General features: G+C 43.7%; 1 protein-coding gene across 6 annotated transcripts in view; it reads left to right on the top strand.

The window, feature by feature from the left end:
- Positions 1-14454, top strand: part of LOC126091976 (ral GTPase-activating protein subunit beta) — a 401079-nt gene that overhangs the window by 320622 nt on the left and 66003 nt on the right. For all 6 annotated transcript variants that reach the window (XM_049907338.1, XM_049907336.1, XM_049907335.1 and 3 more), the window contains one exon: positions 12584-12797. In XM_049907338.1, the coding sequence (XP_049763295.1) occupies positions 12584-12797 (214 nt within the window). The remainder of the gene's footprint in view (positions 1-12583; positions 12798-14454) is intronic.

Raw genomic sequence — 14454 nt, 5'->3', positions numbered from 1 at the left:
ACTCTATTCATACATGCTGGTTTTCTGTGTTCATACCTGTCTACTATGACTACTTCTGGTAAAGAAACTGAGTAGACTCGTTGGGTGTCTGCTCTCTGGAAATGTGGATGCAGCATTAACACTTCAATTTGACATTCACATTCACTTGCTTTGGTTTTTTCCAGGAATAACTGGACCCTGCATTACCGTACGCCAGTCTGTATCATTCTACTTGTGCAGATTGCAACACTTTGCCTCTGGCATCTTTGTAGATCTTCCAAAGACATTAGAGCATAGCCATCTCTTTGCTTTGAAATTATAAATATATTTTTTGTCTGTGCCTGTACTCATGTCAGTATGCAGCCTTAGAGAAAGATACTTTTACCACTATCTTCCCCTGCCTCCAGAGGGTGAGATTACTGAGAAAAAACTATACCCCCATATACAAAAACAACATTGTATTGATTCCTCAGTAATGAAAAATAAAAAAACACCTCCAGAAGGTGAGATTACTGAGACAAAACTATGCCCTTATATACAAAAACAACATTGTATCAATTCCTCACTAATGAAAAGTAAAAAACACTTACAATAGACTATAACCAGAGCAAAATAAAACTGGATGACTTCATAAAAATCTACACAAGTAAAACAATGTACAGCATAGGCAAATAACAATCTTAAATCTTAACTGTCAACATTCCCTAAGGATGTAAGGCATTTTAGAACTGCTCTGGTCATCAGTCATCTGTTTATTCTTTGTTCCTTGAGGTTTTGCATTCTTTATTGCAGATGCTGCTCGTATCCATGGTAATGCATTGACAGCTCCCTTAAAAGGCTTAATATGTCCCACTTGAATAATCACTCTTCATTGGCACCTATATTTTAACATTGACAAGTGACGTCATTTTCACTGCTTTGTGTGCTCTGTGGTGTAGGTTCAGGAATTTCTTTGTTGTAGCTTTTAGTGTATATGGGTTCATAACTAATACCCACTGGCCAGTCCTGTATTGCTGTAACTTCCCTACATGTTGTCCTATCTATTGTTGTTCTAAGGCTTTCATATTTGCATGTTTTTCTTGTTGCCAAATGCCTTGCAGTTTCTTAGCAAACTTTTTTATCAATTCGATGTTGGATCCAAGCTTTAGTGTAATCACTTCAAAAGGTGAAAGCATTTTCTCCCATATATTAGCTTATAAGGAGAAAGACTGGTAGTCATATGGACTTTGGAATTGTATCTGGCAGTTACAAAATTTAAATATAGGTCCCACTTTCCATGGTTACTGCTAATGTAATAGCTCAACATCTGCAAAAGTGTGCAATGAACTCTCTTGGTTCTTCCATTGGCTTGAGGGTGGAAGGGTGTGGTTCACAGCTTGGGAATTCAGAGCAATCAACACAATTCCTTCATAAGATCTGACATGAAATTGGTATCTTGATCTGTAATTAGCATGTCCAAAATGCCAAATGTAAACAGCCAATTATTTACTAATGCTTGAGGAACTGTACTCGTATTTTGGTCAAGTGTTGCAGCCATTTCTATATAACATGAGAAATGATTACTTATAGTTAGTGTGTATTTATTTCCTCTGTGTGTTTTATTAAATGGACCTAAAGTGTCCATCCCAAGCATTTCAAACGGTTTAGATGCATTCAGTAAACATTGAAATGGAATTGGTCAGTAGCTAAGTTCAGCTTGTTGCATACAAGGTATGCAGTTCCTGACATGTTTACTTGACATCTTGTTATCTAGGTCCCCACCAAAATTTTTCTCTTCACCCACCATGGCCTGACAACATGTGGTCCCCCCCCCCCCCCGCCCCCCTCCCCTGCGGTCCCGGGGGTTAGAAGAATAGGCCCGAGGTACTCCTGCCTAAACTACACCTTTCGGCCTTTATGTGATGGTCCCCTGTAGGGTTTGACCTCCATTTTTCAAAATTTTCCCAAAGAGCGAGTCAATTTGGGAAGAGTACTTTACATGGTGCATTGTGTCCATCATACATTGAGATCTTTAACCCTATTTCTCATCAAGGCATTGCAATCCCGGTCATCCTCCATCTCTTGGGCGAGGACACCTTCATGGGTGCATTTTCCTCCATGCACTATGCAGTGTCGTTTTATGCGCCGACAGTGACCATGGAATTCTTTGCACCTCATATCCAGCACGGTAGCCAGTCAGTTATGGTGGGGCTGCCATGTACCCTGTTGGTTGGCTGACTACACAGGGATCACTCTGCTGATGCCTGCACCGTTAACTCCCCACATATGCCACAGAGTAGATGCCCGTCACCCTGGGACATTGGGTCTCCTGCCAATGGCCATCCTGCTAGGTGGCCTTAGCTGCGGCTGGGTGTTGCCCATGGGGAAGACCCCTGGTCGGAGTTGGTGGCATCAGGGCGGATGATGCGTGATGAAGCGTACCACCTCATCACTTGCTGGTGATCAAATGTCAGCAGTCTCTAAGTGTTCCAAGTCTCAGTACAATGGAAGGCTACAGGGGATATTACAAGAACCGTAATGAATATAATAGAGTGTCAGATGGAGTTTGCATTTATGTCCTGAACTCGGTATGTAGTGCCCTTCAAACTCCTCTTGAAGCTTTAGCTGTCAGGATACAGACGACACAGGAAATAACTGTCTGCAATGTATATCTCCCTCCACATGGTGTGGTACCCCTGAATGTATTGGCAGCACTAATTGATCAACTCCATAAACCTTTCCTACTTTTGAGAGATTTTAATGCTCATAACCCCTTTTGTGGCAGCACCATGCTAACTGGCCATGGCAGAATGTCAAAAATTAACTGTCCCAACTTGACCTCTGCCTCTTAAATACTGGGCCGTCACACATTTTAGTGTGACTATGGCCGTTACTTGGCCATTGATTTATCAATTTGCAGCCCAGAACTTCTCCCATCTATCCACTGGAGAGCACATGGCGACCTGTATGGTAGTGACCACTCCCCCATCTTCCTGTCACTCCCTTGGCGTCATGCTCACAGACGCCTACCCAGATAGGCTTTAAACAAGGCAACTGGGTAGCCTTTACCTCTGCTGTCACTGTTGAATCTCCCCCATGTGGTGCCATCGATGTTGTGATTGAGCAGGTCACTACAACGATAATTTCTGCGCAGAAAAATGTGATCCTCCATTCTGTAGGGTGCCCCTGGCCAAAGACAGTCCCTTGGTGGTTGCCGGAAGTCGCTGAGGCAATTAAAGAGCATCGGTAAGCTCTACAACAACATAAGTGGCACCCTTCACTAGAGCACCTAATAGCATTTAAGCAGCTCTGTGCCTGCGTTCGCTTTCTTATAAAATGACGGAAACAGGAGTATTGGGAGAGGTATGTGTCGAATATTGGGTGCGCGATACGTCACCTTCCCAAGTCTGGATGAAGATCAGACATCTTTTTGGGTACCAGACCCCAACAGGTGCCATGGTGTTAACATCAATGGCGTGCTCTCTACTGATGCAAACGCGATTGCCGAGCACTTTTCTGAGCACTATGCTCGAACCTCTGCTTTGGAGAACTAGCCCCCAGCCTTTCGCACCCTCAAATGCTGGATAGAAAGGAAAGTCCTCTCATTCACTACATGCCACAGTGAACCCTATAATGCCCCATTTACAGAGTGAGAGTTCCTCAGCGCCCTTGCACATTGCCCTGACACAGCTCCTGGGCCAGATCGAATCCACAGTCAGATGATTGAACATCTCTCGTCTGACTACAAGCGATACCTCCTTGTCATCTTCAACCGGATCTGGTACGATGGTGTCTTTCCATCACAATGGCAGGAGAGCACCATCATTCTGGTGCTCAAACCTGTTAAAAATCTACTTGATGTGGATAGCTACCGCACCATCAGCCTCACCAATGTTCTCTGTAAGCTGCTGGAACGTATGGTGTGTCGGCAGTTGTGTTGGGTCCTGGAGTCACGTGGCCTACTGGCTCCATGTCAGGGTGGCTTCCACCTTGGTCACTCTACCACTGATAATCTTGTGTCCCTCGAGTCTGCCATCCGAACAGACTTCTCCCTACGCCAACACTTGGTTGCCATCTTTTTTGACTTACATAAAACATATGACACGACCTAGTGACATCATATCCTTGCCACATTGTATGAGTGGGGTCTCCATGGCCTACTCCCAATTTTTATCCAAAACTTCCTGTCGCTCCATACTTTCCATGTCCAAGTCTGTGCTTCCCATAGTTCTCCCCATGTTCAGGAGAATGGCGTTCCTCAGGGCTCCATGTGGAGTGTACCTCTATTTTTAGTGGCCATTAATGGCCTAGCAGTAGCTGTAGGGCTGTCGGTCTCCCCTTCTCTGTATGCGGATGACTTCTGCATTTTGTATTGCTCCTCCAGTAATGGTGTTGCTGAGCGGCACCTACAGGGAACCATTCACAAGGTTCAGTTATGGGCTCAAGGCCGCGGCTTCCAGTTTTCATCCGTGAAGTCGTGTGTCTTGCACTTCTGTCGGCATCATAACATTCATCCAGAACCTGAACTTTATCTTAATGATGATCAATTCACTGTAGTGGAGGTCTATTGATTCTTAAGACTGGTTTTCGACAGCTGATTGGCTTGGTGACCTCACCTTTGTCAGCTTAAGCGGGAGTGCTGGCACCACCTGAATGCTCGCCGCTGTCTTAGAAACACCAACTGGGGTGCAGATTGCTCTATGCTGCTGCAGTCCTACAGAGCCCTTGTTCAATCCTGCCTTGACTATGGGAGTCTCGTTTACATTTCGGCGGCACCCTCAGCGTTGCGTTTACTTGTTTACTTGACCCAGTGCACCACTGTGGCGATCGCTTAGCGACGAGAGCTTTCAGAACAAGTCCGGTGACCAGCGTCCTGGTGGAGGCCGGAATCCCTCCATTGTGGATCCGATGTGCACAACTGCTCGCCAGTTATGTTGCACACATTTGTAGTTCTCTTTTTCCCACCTGCAGCAGTTCAACTCCTGCATCGGCAGCCCAGGACAGGGCTCACGATTGCAGTTTGCGTGTGATCCCTTCTCTCCGAACTGGAGGCCTTCCCTTTACCACCTCTACTTGAGGTCCATTGACGTACACCCCCATGGTGTACACCTCGGCTGAAGCTTCGTCTGGACCTTTTGCATGGCCCTAAGGACTCCATTAACCCCGCTGCTCTCCGTTATCACTTCCTCTCAATTCTTGATAGTGTTCCGGGCCTCTGAAGTTGTTTACACTGACAGCTCGATGGCTGATGGTAATGTTGGCTTTGCCTATGTCCACAGAGGCCATATTGAATAGAATTCCTTGCCCGCTGACTGCAGTGTATTCACTGCAGAGTTTGTGGCTGTATCTCGTGCACTTCAGTACATCTGTTCCTGTTCTGGTGAGTCGTTTCTTCTCTGTTCTGACTCCCTGAGCAGCTTACAAGCTATCGACCAGTGCTACCCTTGCCATTCTTTGGTAGCGAACATCCAGGAGTTCATCTATGCCCTGGAATGGTCCAGTGGTTCAGTGGTGTTTGAGTGGACCCCAGGGCACATCGGAATCCCAGGTAACGAACTTGCTGACAGGCTGGCCAAACAGGCTACGCGGAAACCACTCCTGGAGATAGGCAACTCTGAAACTAACCTGCATTCTCTCTAACGCCACAAGGTTTTTTTTGCCTTGGGAGATGGAGAGGCATAACAGTATGCACAACAAACTGCATGTCATTAAGGAGACTGTGAATGTGTGGAAGTCTTCCCTGCAGGTTTCTCGCAGGGAATCAGTTGTCCTTTATTGGCTCCACATTGGCCATACCTGGCTCACACATGGTTACCTCTTCCGTCACGAGGACCCACCTCAGTGTCTCTGTAGCTCCCAAATGACAGTCGTCCACTTCTTGTAGAACTGCCTGCTTTTAGCCACTCTGCGGCGGACTTTTAACTTTTCCAACACCCTACCTTCTGTATTGGGCGACAGTGCGTCAACAGCAGCTTTAGTTTTACGTTTTATTCATGAGCGTGGGTTTTATCATTTGTTCTGAGTTTTAGCGCATGATCTTTTTCCCTCTGTGTCCTTCACCCTAAGGCTAAAAGTTTTTAATGTGTTGCAGAGTGGCTGGCTCACACATGGTTACCTCTTCCGTCATGAGGACCCACCTCAGTGTCGCTGTAGCTCCCAAATGACAGTCGTCCACCTCTTGTGGAACTGCCTGCTTTTAGCCAATCTGTGGCAGACTTTTAACTTTTCCAACATCCTACCTTCTGTATTGGGCGACAGTGCGTCAACAGCAGCTTTAGTTTTACGTTTTATTCATGAGCGTGGGTTTTATCACTTGTTCTGAGTTTTAGCGCATGATCTTTTTCCCTCTGTGTCCTTCACCCTAAGGCTAAAAGTTTTTAACGTGTTGCAGAATGGCTGGCTTCTCCTTTCTTATTCTCATGGTCAGCCAGCCATGGTAATCTGCTTTCTTGTTTTTAATCTCTTCTCCCTGTTTCTTGTGTATCTCTGTCGTTTTCTTGTCCTGTTTTGTCCATTGTAGTGTTTGTTGTCCTTCTGTCATTCCTCTGGTTCTTTCTTTCTCCTGTTATTATGCCGTATGTCTTCTTTGTTTTCTTCTTTTCCTTGGGTAATTGTTCTACTGGGAACAAGGGACCGATGACCTCGCAGTCAAGGGACTGATGACCTCACAGTTTGGTCCCCCCCCCCTCCCCCTCCCCCTAAACCAAACAACCAACAACATGTGGTCATGTGCTTGTGCTAAGACTTTGTTCTGGTGAAAAGCTGCAGATACTACCACTTACAACACGCACTTTGTTGCTCTCCACAGCAACCGTTGTTCATCACAAATTGAGGTTGTGACTTGAATTGCTGGTAATCAGCATCAGTAGCTTGAGTATTCTGCCATTCTGCTATGCTCCTGCCCAGTGTTTGTAGAACTGGAATTTTTCTACTCCAACTGTTGGCATTAGTATACCTTTTCCCTAGTTTGTTTATTATTTCATAATCAAATTCACTCAAACATAGTAGCCACGTTGTTAGTCTGCTGCAAGGGTGCGTCAATCCTAATAACCATTTGAGAGCAGCATGATCCATCACAACCTTAAACTTTTCACCATATAAATAACAACGGAAATACATAATACCTTTAATAACTTCTAGTATCTCCCCCTCAGCAGTGGAATAATTTTGGACTACTTTGTTCAAGTGTCAGTATGCATACACTACAGGACACTCTTTACCATCCATATTCTACCCTAGGACAACCCCCCAGAGCTGTATTACTTGCATCACAAAACAGAATAAATTCTTTTTAAAATCAGGGAATATCAAAACTGGGTCTGATCTCAGTGCTCATACAAATACCAAATGCTGTCTGATGTTCAGTAGACACTTAAAATTTTGCTCCTTTCCATAATAAACCGTTCAAAGGTCCAACAATTTCAGCAAAGTCCTTATGAATTTATGGAAATAATTACTGAGACCAGTGAAACACTGCATCAATTTGTCTTCAGTGGCAAAGAATTCTGAACTGTTGAGACCAGATCTGGCTCTGTCTTCACACCTTAATTGCTAATTATATGCCCAAGATGGTTTACTTCTGATGATGCAAAATAACATTTATAGATGCCTAGCATTAGTTGTGCTGTTCTTAAGTCTTTTGAATACCTGCTCCAGCTGCTAAATATGCTTATCCGTATCCTTTGAAAACAACGTTGTGTCATCCAAATAGGTTAAATATTGTCCTGCTTTCAGTCCTCTAAGTACACTATCCCATACTCTCTGAAAGGTGGCAGGTGCGTTCTTGAGTCTGAATGGCATTCCATGACAGTGGAAATTACCCCTCGGTATGGAAATAGCAGTATTTGGTCAATCCTCTGCCACTACTTCTACTTGGTGATATCCACTCTTTAAATCCTTTGTGGAAAAAATAGTCATACTGATCCAAGTTGTTGATAGTCTCTGTTATGTTTGGTATTGGATATGCATTGGTGACCGTCTGTGCATTGAGGTATTGGTAGTCACAGCAAAATCTGTAATTTTAATGCCATCTGTTGACTATCTCATGACCAAAATTATGGGTGCTCCCCCAAGGATAGTTACTTTACTCAATAATACCATCAGCTAGCTCCTGGTTGATAAATTCTCCCATTATCAGTTGCATACACTTCAGGACTTGAAATGAGTTCTTGTACACTGAAGCATTATTCCCTTTTGGTATTCTGTCTTCAATGAGCGGTATTGCTGGTAACAGACCACTCGCATTAAAGAAATTCTTGAACTGCAGTAACAAAGCCTCCAAGACTTCCCTATCACTTCCCTGTAAATTTTTCACTTTCTCGCATAGATCCATTGACAGTTTGTTTGCAGCAGAGGTTCTCACTTGACCTATCCATGTAATCTTCCTCCTAAACATCCAGAATTGTCAAGACTGACTGGAATCATAAAATCTCCATCCAATTCACTGATGTGTACTACATTTCTATGTACCAAAACAGTACGACTTATCCAGTTCTTCATTAGTTTCCAATGCCTCTACAACATATAATAAATCCTTGGGTAGGTCCATGTTTATGCTCACCCATATCAACTTCTCTGTCCTTGTGGTACCATACTGTACGAATTGATCTTTAATGCCTTTATCTGCAGTTTATTGTGTGCCAATTTTCCGATCAGTGAAAGTTTCGACAGTGTAACCCTTGTAGCTGTTGCTCCTAGCATAGCGGAAACAGTGTCCCACCAACTTCAACTGTACACTGCAAAAGGTCAATTTTTCCATGATGTTTAACAAAAAATTCGATTCCCGTGATTGCACAATATCCCTCACCAATATGCATCAATACTTCTATGTGCTCTCGAAAACAGTTACCTCGCATGTTAAAACTGAACAGCGTTGTCTCCAGTGACTTCACATCATCACCACCTGCTCCGCATAACCTATACGGTGAAGACTGTGATCTCTTTCTGTCCAAGAGATGCAGACTGACTACTCACACGTGAGTCCCTGTGTCCACCAGAAGTTTATGTTCTGTATCATTTACTTTGCATAGCAACCATCTCTGCATACATTTCTGCAGTCTCCTGTTCTTCTGGGAATACCATCCGACAGATGAGGACCCCCTGTAACACTGTGAACACTCTGTCTTTGTGTAACAATGTTGATCTCTTTTAATTGTATAGCAATCGTAATGGCAGCAGGTGTCTGAAATATCAGCAGAAATACCTCTTAGAAATACATCCAGAGTCCTGTTCTCCGCCTCATGCAAAATCACTCTATCGGCCTTTGCTTTCTGCGTTAGTTCATATGTTTGCGAGTTCAGTTTCCAAATCCTGTCAGAGAAGGAGTGCTCTGATTTGCCATATTTCTATCATAATCCATTGAAGTTTTCTCTAAAGAACCTCGTGCTGTTCTGCTTCTGATAAAACTGTACTAGACTCTTAGCCAATTCATCAAATGTTTGCGCCTTACTGAGTGTCTCGTTGTATATAACATGCATTTTCGTGTCACCCACTAACCTTTATCTAGCCACATTCTAGGACGTTTCTCCTGACTTTTTTCCCAGTTTGACAGGAGCCTTTACATCACTAATTAAAATAGATACAGTCACAGTTGCTTTCTCCGAAAATAGCATTATGAGGTTAGCTACTGCAGAATTGATGGAATGGATGGGTACCATCAACACAGAGTTATTTTCTCCTGAATCAGAGAGTCCTTGGCCCCCAGTTGTCTTCCCATTGTTCTATTCTTGTACGCAATGCTTCATTGTCTTGCCCCTGTTGGGTTGTCATTTGTAACAGTGCCCCCTCAAAGCTTCCGCTATTTCATTCAGAGTCACTGCTTATGTTTGTGGCATTTGTGTAAACTCTATCTGACTATATGTCAGAAAGGAAAGACACTGCATACACAGCAGGCAAAGAAAAGGGGGAAAAAAACTATACTTAATCTTTACACCGTATCATAGCCCAATGAGATTCTGTGCACTGGTGTACTTCATGACTAACTGTTGTACATCTACTACAGGAAGCTGACACAGCTTGAACAGATGGCAAGTCATGTCCAGATAAATTGCAATAAAGACACCTCAATGGCTGCAAGTAAACTTTTCTGGTGTTCCTATGGAAGTGAAACAAGTCTGTAGGTTTCTGCAGTCTGACAAACAACACTTTTAATGTATTGTGAAGGTTCCTGTGGCTTAACGTGACCATAAGAAAATACAGAACGAGAAAGCAAACAAATATCACTCACTCACCACACAGCATTGTTACAAACGTCAATTCATAGCTGGTGACCTCATGTTGGATCTGCATAGACAGTCAACTGCTGTTGTCCTAGATGTGTAGGTGTGGCAACCGATTACTGACACCAAGTATAGGAGTCTGATCATGAACTCCTTCAGTCATCAGGAGTAAGCCGGGTGGCATGCAGTCCTGAGGACCTAGTTACATTCAAGAGCACCAAGAAAACGTCTTCGTCAATGACTCATTCATTAGGCAGAAATACAGAATTGTCTTCCAAAGTGCCACACTGCAGCCTTGCCAGTGGAGCAGCACCTTGTCAGCAGTGGACGACTGGCGCACACTCAGCTCGCAGTATCGTCATTGCAGCAAAGCATCAGGTGTCAGCTGCTAAGTCGCAGGGCAGCTGTTGACCTGCAGAATCCAGCAGCCTCCAGCTCTGTGTATTGATCTCCAAAGTGCTCTCGTTAGGGTCAAAGATTTGCACTCAGGAGTCTCACCCCAAGTCCACCTGAAGTTTTTGCTGGCTCACAGGAGTCAGCTCTTAGCCCATGTTAAGGGAACAGGAGCCAGCAGCTTCAGTGTCAGCCTCAGGAGCAAGATGAGCAGCAGAAATGCTCACCCTGTCAAAGGTGGCTGATGGTCGGTGACCATGTCGTGCAGGTCAAGCCTCCAGCATGCTTGCAGGGTGATGACAGTCTCTGCACCCCATCAGTGTTTCCTCGGAAGTTGGCAGGTCAGCTGGCACCAGCAGCGGCATCCTTCCAGCCAGACTCGTGGTTCCATAGATGATTGAAGATAGCTAGGCATGCCATGGGTTGACCTCCATAGCCCCCCCCCCCCCCCCCCCCCTTTTACTGAATAGCTGCAACTGACACAAGGGCAGTTGGTAGGCGGCACTCGCGGATCACATATTTGTGAAGGTGTGTGGGATATTTATGTTTGCTTATCCTGTGTGCTCTACAGCTCTGGGGATGGCTATAACCATCATGGTCCTGGTTTCCCATTGCTGTCAGCTCTCCTAGTGACTTCGGACATTAGTAACTTCACATTTCAGAGGCTCGTTTTTTACTGGTTCAACACCTGAATACTTAGTGCTGTGTTGTACTTACCTTCCTTCTGAAGCTCTGCTTTCTCACTAGTATGACAGTATCTCCTGGGTTCCAAGATGTCATTACATCTCTAAAAAATTTTCTTTCAAAAATTCTGTCTTGATCACATCACGTATGCTTCAAAAACATAGGTGACCGGTTTTGGTCATATCACATGGCAACCGTGGCAACCTTCAAAGATGGTAGGTGGAGCACTCTTCTCATCTGCCATCTTCAAAGGTTGCTATGGGTCTGATGATGGTCATGTGATATGACTGAAACCGGTCACCTATGTTCTTGAAGCATACGTGATGTGATCAAGACTGAATTTTTGAAAGAAAATTTTTTAAAAAGTTTTGATCACTGTTCCAAAAACGTTTATTACAATTGTTCATTATACTTCGCTTGCAGACTAGGGCACTTGGTGAAATGAAATGAAATGTCATGCGACAAGGGCCTCCCATCGGATAGACCGTTCGCCTGGTGCAATTCTTTCGATTTGATGCCACTTCGGCGACTTGCGCGTCAATGGGGATGAAATGATGATGATGATAAGGACAACACAACACCCAGTCCCTGAGCGGAGAAAATCTCCGACCCAGCCGGGACTCGAACCCGGGCCCTTTGGATTGACAGTCTGTCGTGCTGACCACTCAGCTACCGGGGGCGGACGTTCATTGCCCAGTGTTGCAATATCTTCCATGTTGGCCACAACTCGCTCAGCATTTCCCCCCCGCTGTCAGTCTGCTGGTCATTGACACATGCGGTTGGCTTCAGGAGCTACCACGATAGAACCTGGATGAAATTTTAGTGTCCACAGAGATACTATGCCAGGGCATAACAATCTGCAGTCCTATACTCAAAACATGGGGCCTGAAATCATGTCATTTGAATTTCATTTGAATTTCTCCTTCCAGCTTGACTAGGTGCATATTCTGAAGATGAGACTGAGCCTTCCTGCACTCAGCTGGCCAGTCCTTTTCCAGGCTTCACATATGGAAACGGTTTGTTACCTCCCCCCACCGTCCTCCCTCGGTTTCCGTTGCTTTCCTACTGCATATTTCTACCAACTCCCTTTTGTATTATTACTGTTCTGTTCTGTCATCATGTACATATTTATTTTTTTACACTCACATTCTCTCTCTCTCTCTCTCTCTCTCTCTCTCTCTCTCTCCCTCCCTCCCCCCCTTCTCCTCCCCCTCCTCCCCCCACCCTCCCTCAAACTCTCTTCATACATTTTGTGATTTCTTTCTGATTTATATGTTTATTTTTTTCATTTGTTTCATCACTGCACCTAAAATGTGCTCGCTTCATTTCAGATCCACAGCCTACGGTAACAGTATTAATCCGTGGGCCATTTGGCAGGCATGCATGGACAATGCAGCTTCGTCATCTTCCACGTCACAAATCAGGCACAAAATATCATACTCCCAACCCAGGTCGGCCAGTTCCAATGGCCGATGTTGGTGTTCGACATGAAGTTCGCCAGCGTTACTTCCCGGACAGTGTTGATAGGATACCACAGTGCAAAATGTAAGTGGATAATGAGGTCACAGTGTCGTGCTGGAAGTGCTATTCAGTTCAGTTGTCTGAGGCCAATTTTCTTGTGGAGTAACAAGTGGGGAAAGTAATACCTTTCGTGCATCGATGTGCACAATATCTCAATATGTGACTTGTTGTAATAGTGAAAATATTGTAGAGCCATTTGTCAGTCTGTATAATTTACTGTAAATGAATACTTCATTCAAAATCACTGCCAGGTGTGAAGTTCTTGCAAAACATGTTGGACTGTCTCTGTCGTATAGCCCCTTTCTCATTGTGTCCTTGAAGGGGATGACATTCTATAAAGAATTTTGACTGCTGTTAATGGAAGCATACAGAGGTGTGGGGTCATACCCTCACTCCCCACCCCCTCTGTGATTCCTGCAAAGAAATTTGTGATTTCCTTGGAGCACAGAGGGTATGGTGTCATAATTTTTAAATATTTACCTTAATCAAAGCTGTGATAAAATTTCAGGAATTGTTAAAATCGATATATTGTAAAACATAATTTTTTATAAACTTAAACATCAGTTCTTTGAAAGCCAAACTGTCACTTGTATACCAAGGAATTATGCACAACCATGTTTCTACTGATTGTGATGTTAAAGTGAGGAGTGCAGTTTTCAAAGACTTGAAGTTAAGTCCAAAACTTTAGTTTGGACAAACAAAATGTAAGATGCTCTTCAGGGACCTAGTGATGCTTACACTTATGTTAATACATATACTCCATTACAATAGTGAATTTAGAATGAACTATGCAATGCAGAACACTACACTACAGTTAAAAATAATTTTTGTATAGACTGTGTACCCCTATCAAAGGTCCCAAATAACGTTTTACATTACGTTGTGAAAGCTCATAACTGGTTATTGACAGACATCATGTGATATATCCTACTTACAAAACCTCCATCAGGACTCAAAGCCTCATTGAATAAAGTTCATTGATTTGCTGTAGAACTGGTATCATGGGAAAATACCCAATAATGCATACTAAGTAACTTTTTATTAATGTGACTTTTCCCACATTTATTAGCAACATTCCCAGTATGATGATCAGTTCCAGTCAAAAAATAATTTTACTGATTATACGTATGGCATTGACAGAACAATTATATTATACAGTCCCAGTCAAATTCTGACACAACAGTCGCAAGGCAGTATTAGCCTCAGTTTGTGTAATCAGTAAGCGCACCACGTACATGACACAAAAAAAATTAATGCTCCCTACAACACACTGCATAATCAGAGTTCCCAATTATTCGCACACTAGTTTGAAGTAAAATTCATAACAATTAACATTGTTCAAAAGTTGAAGTTAGCAAGCTCATAGAGTCACACTTCCATATTGAAGGCATGTATACTGATGACAGTTTTACACAGATATGGTAATTTGATTCATTATTGCAGAGATTGACCAGGATGTTGCTGGTATACTAGGTGGGCGCACATACTGCATAATACTGACTAGCTGGGAATACCTGCACTTTAGCATAGAAGTTGCCGCTAACATTTCCAAGCCTCAGCCGAAACTTTTAGGGTGTTGGTTGGTCTTATAAAGACTGTCTTAAGAACATATTGTGATTCCGGAAACTACATTTTCATTTGAGAAACAGCTAAGTTAGATTTTGCTGATTTGGATGAGCTG

The sequence above is a fragment of the Schistocerca cancellata genome, chromosome 7 (assembly GCF_023864275.1).
Source record: "Schistocerca cancellata isolate TAMUIC-IGC-003103 chromosome 7, iqSchCanc2.1, whole genome shotgun sequence".
NCBI classification, from domain to species: Eukaryota; Metazoa; Arthropoda; class Insecta; order Orthoptera; family Acrididae; genus Schistocerca; species Schistocerca cancellata.
Note: the sequence above shows the minus strand (reverse complement) of the source record. Positions and strands in the feature narration are given on the sequence as shown.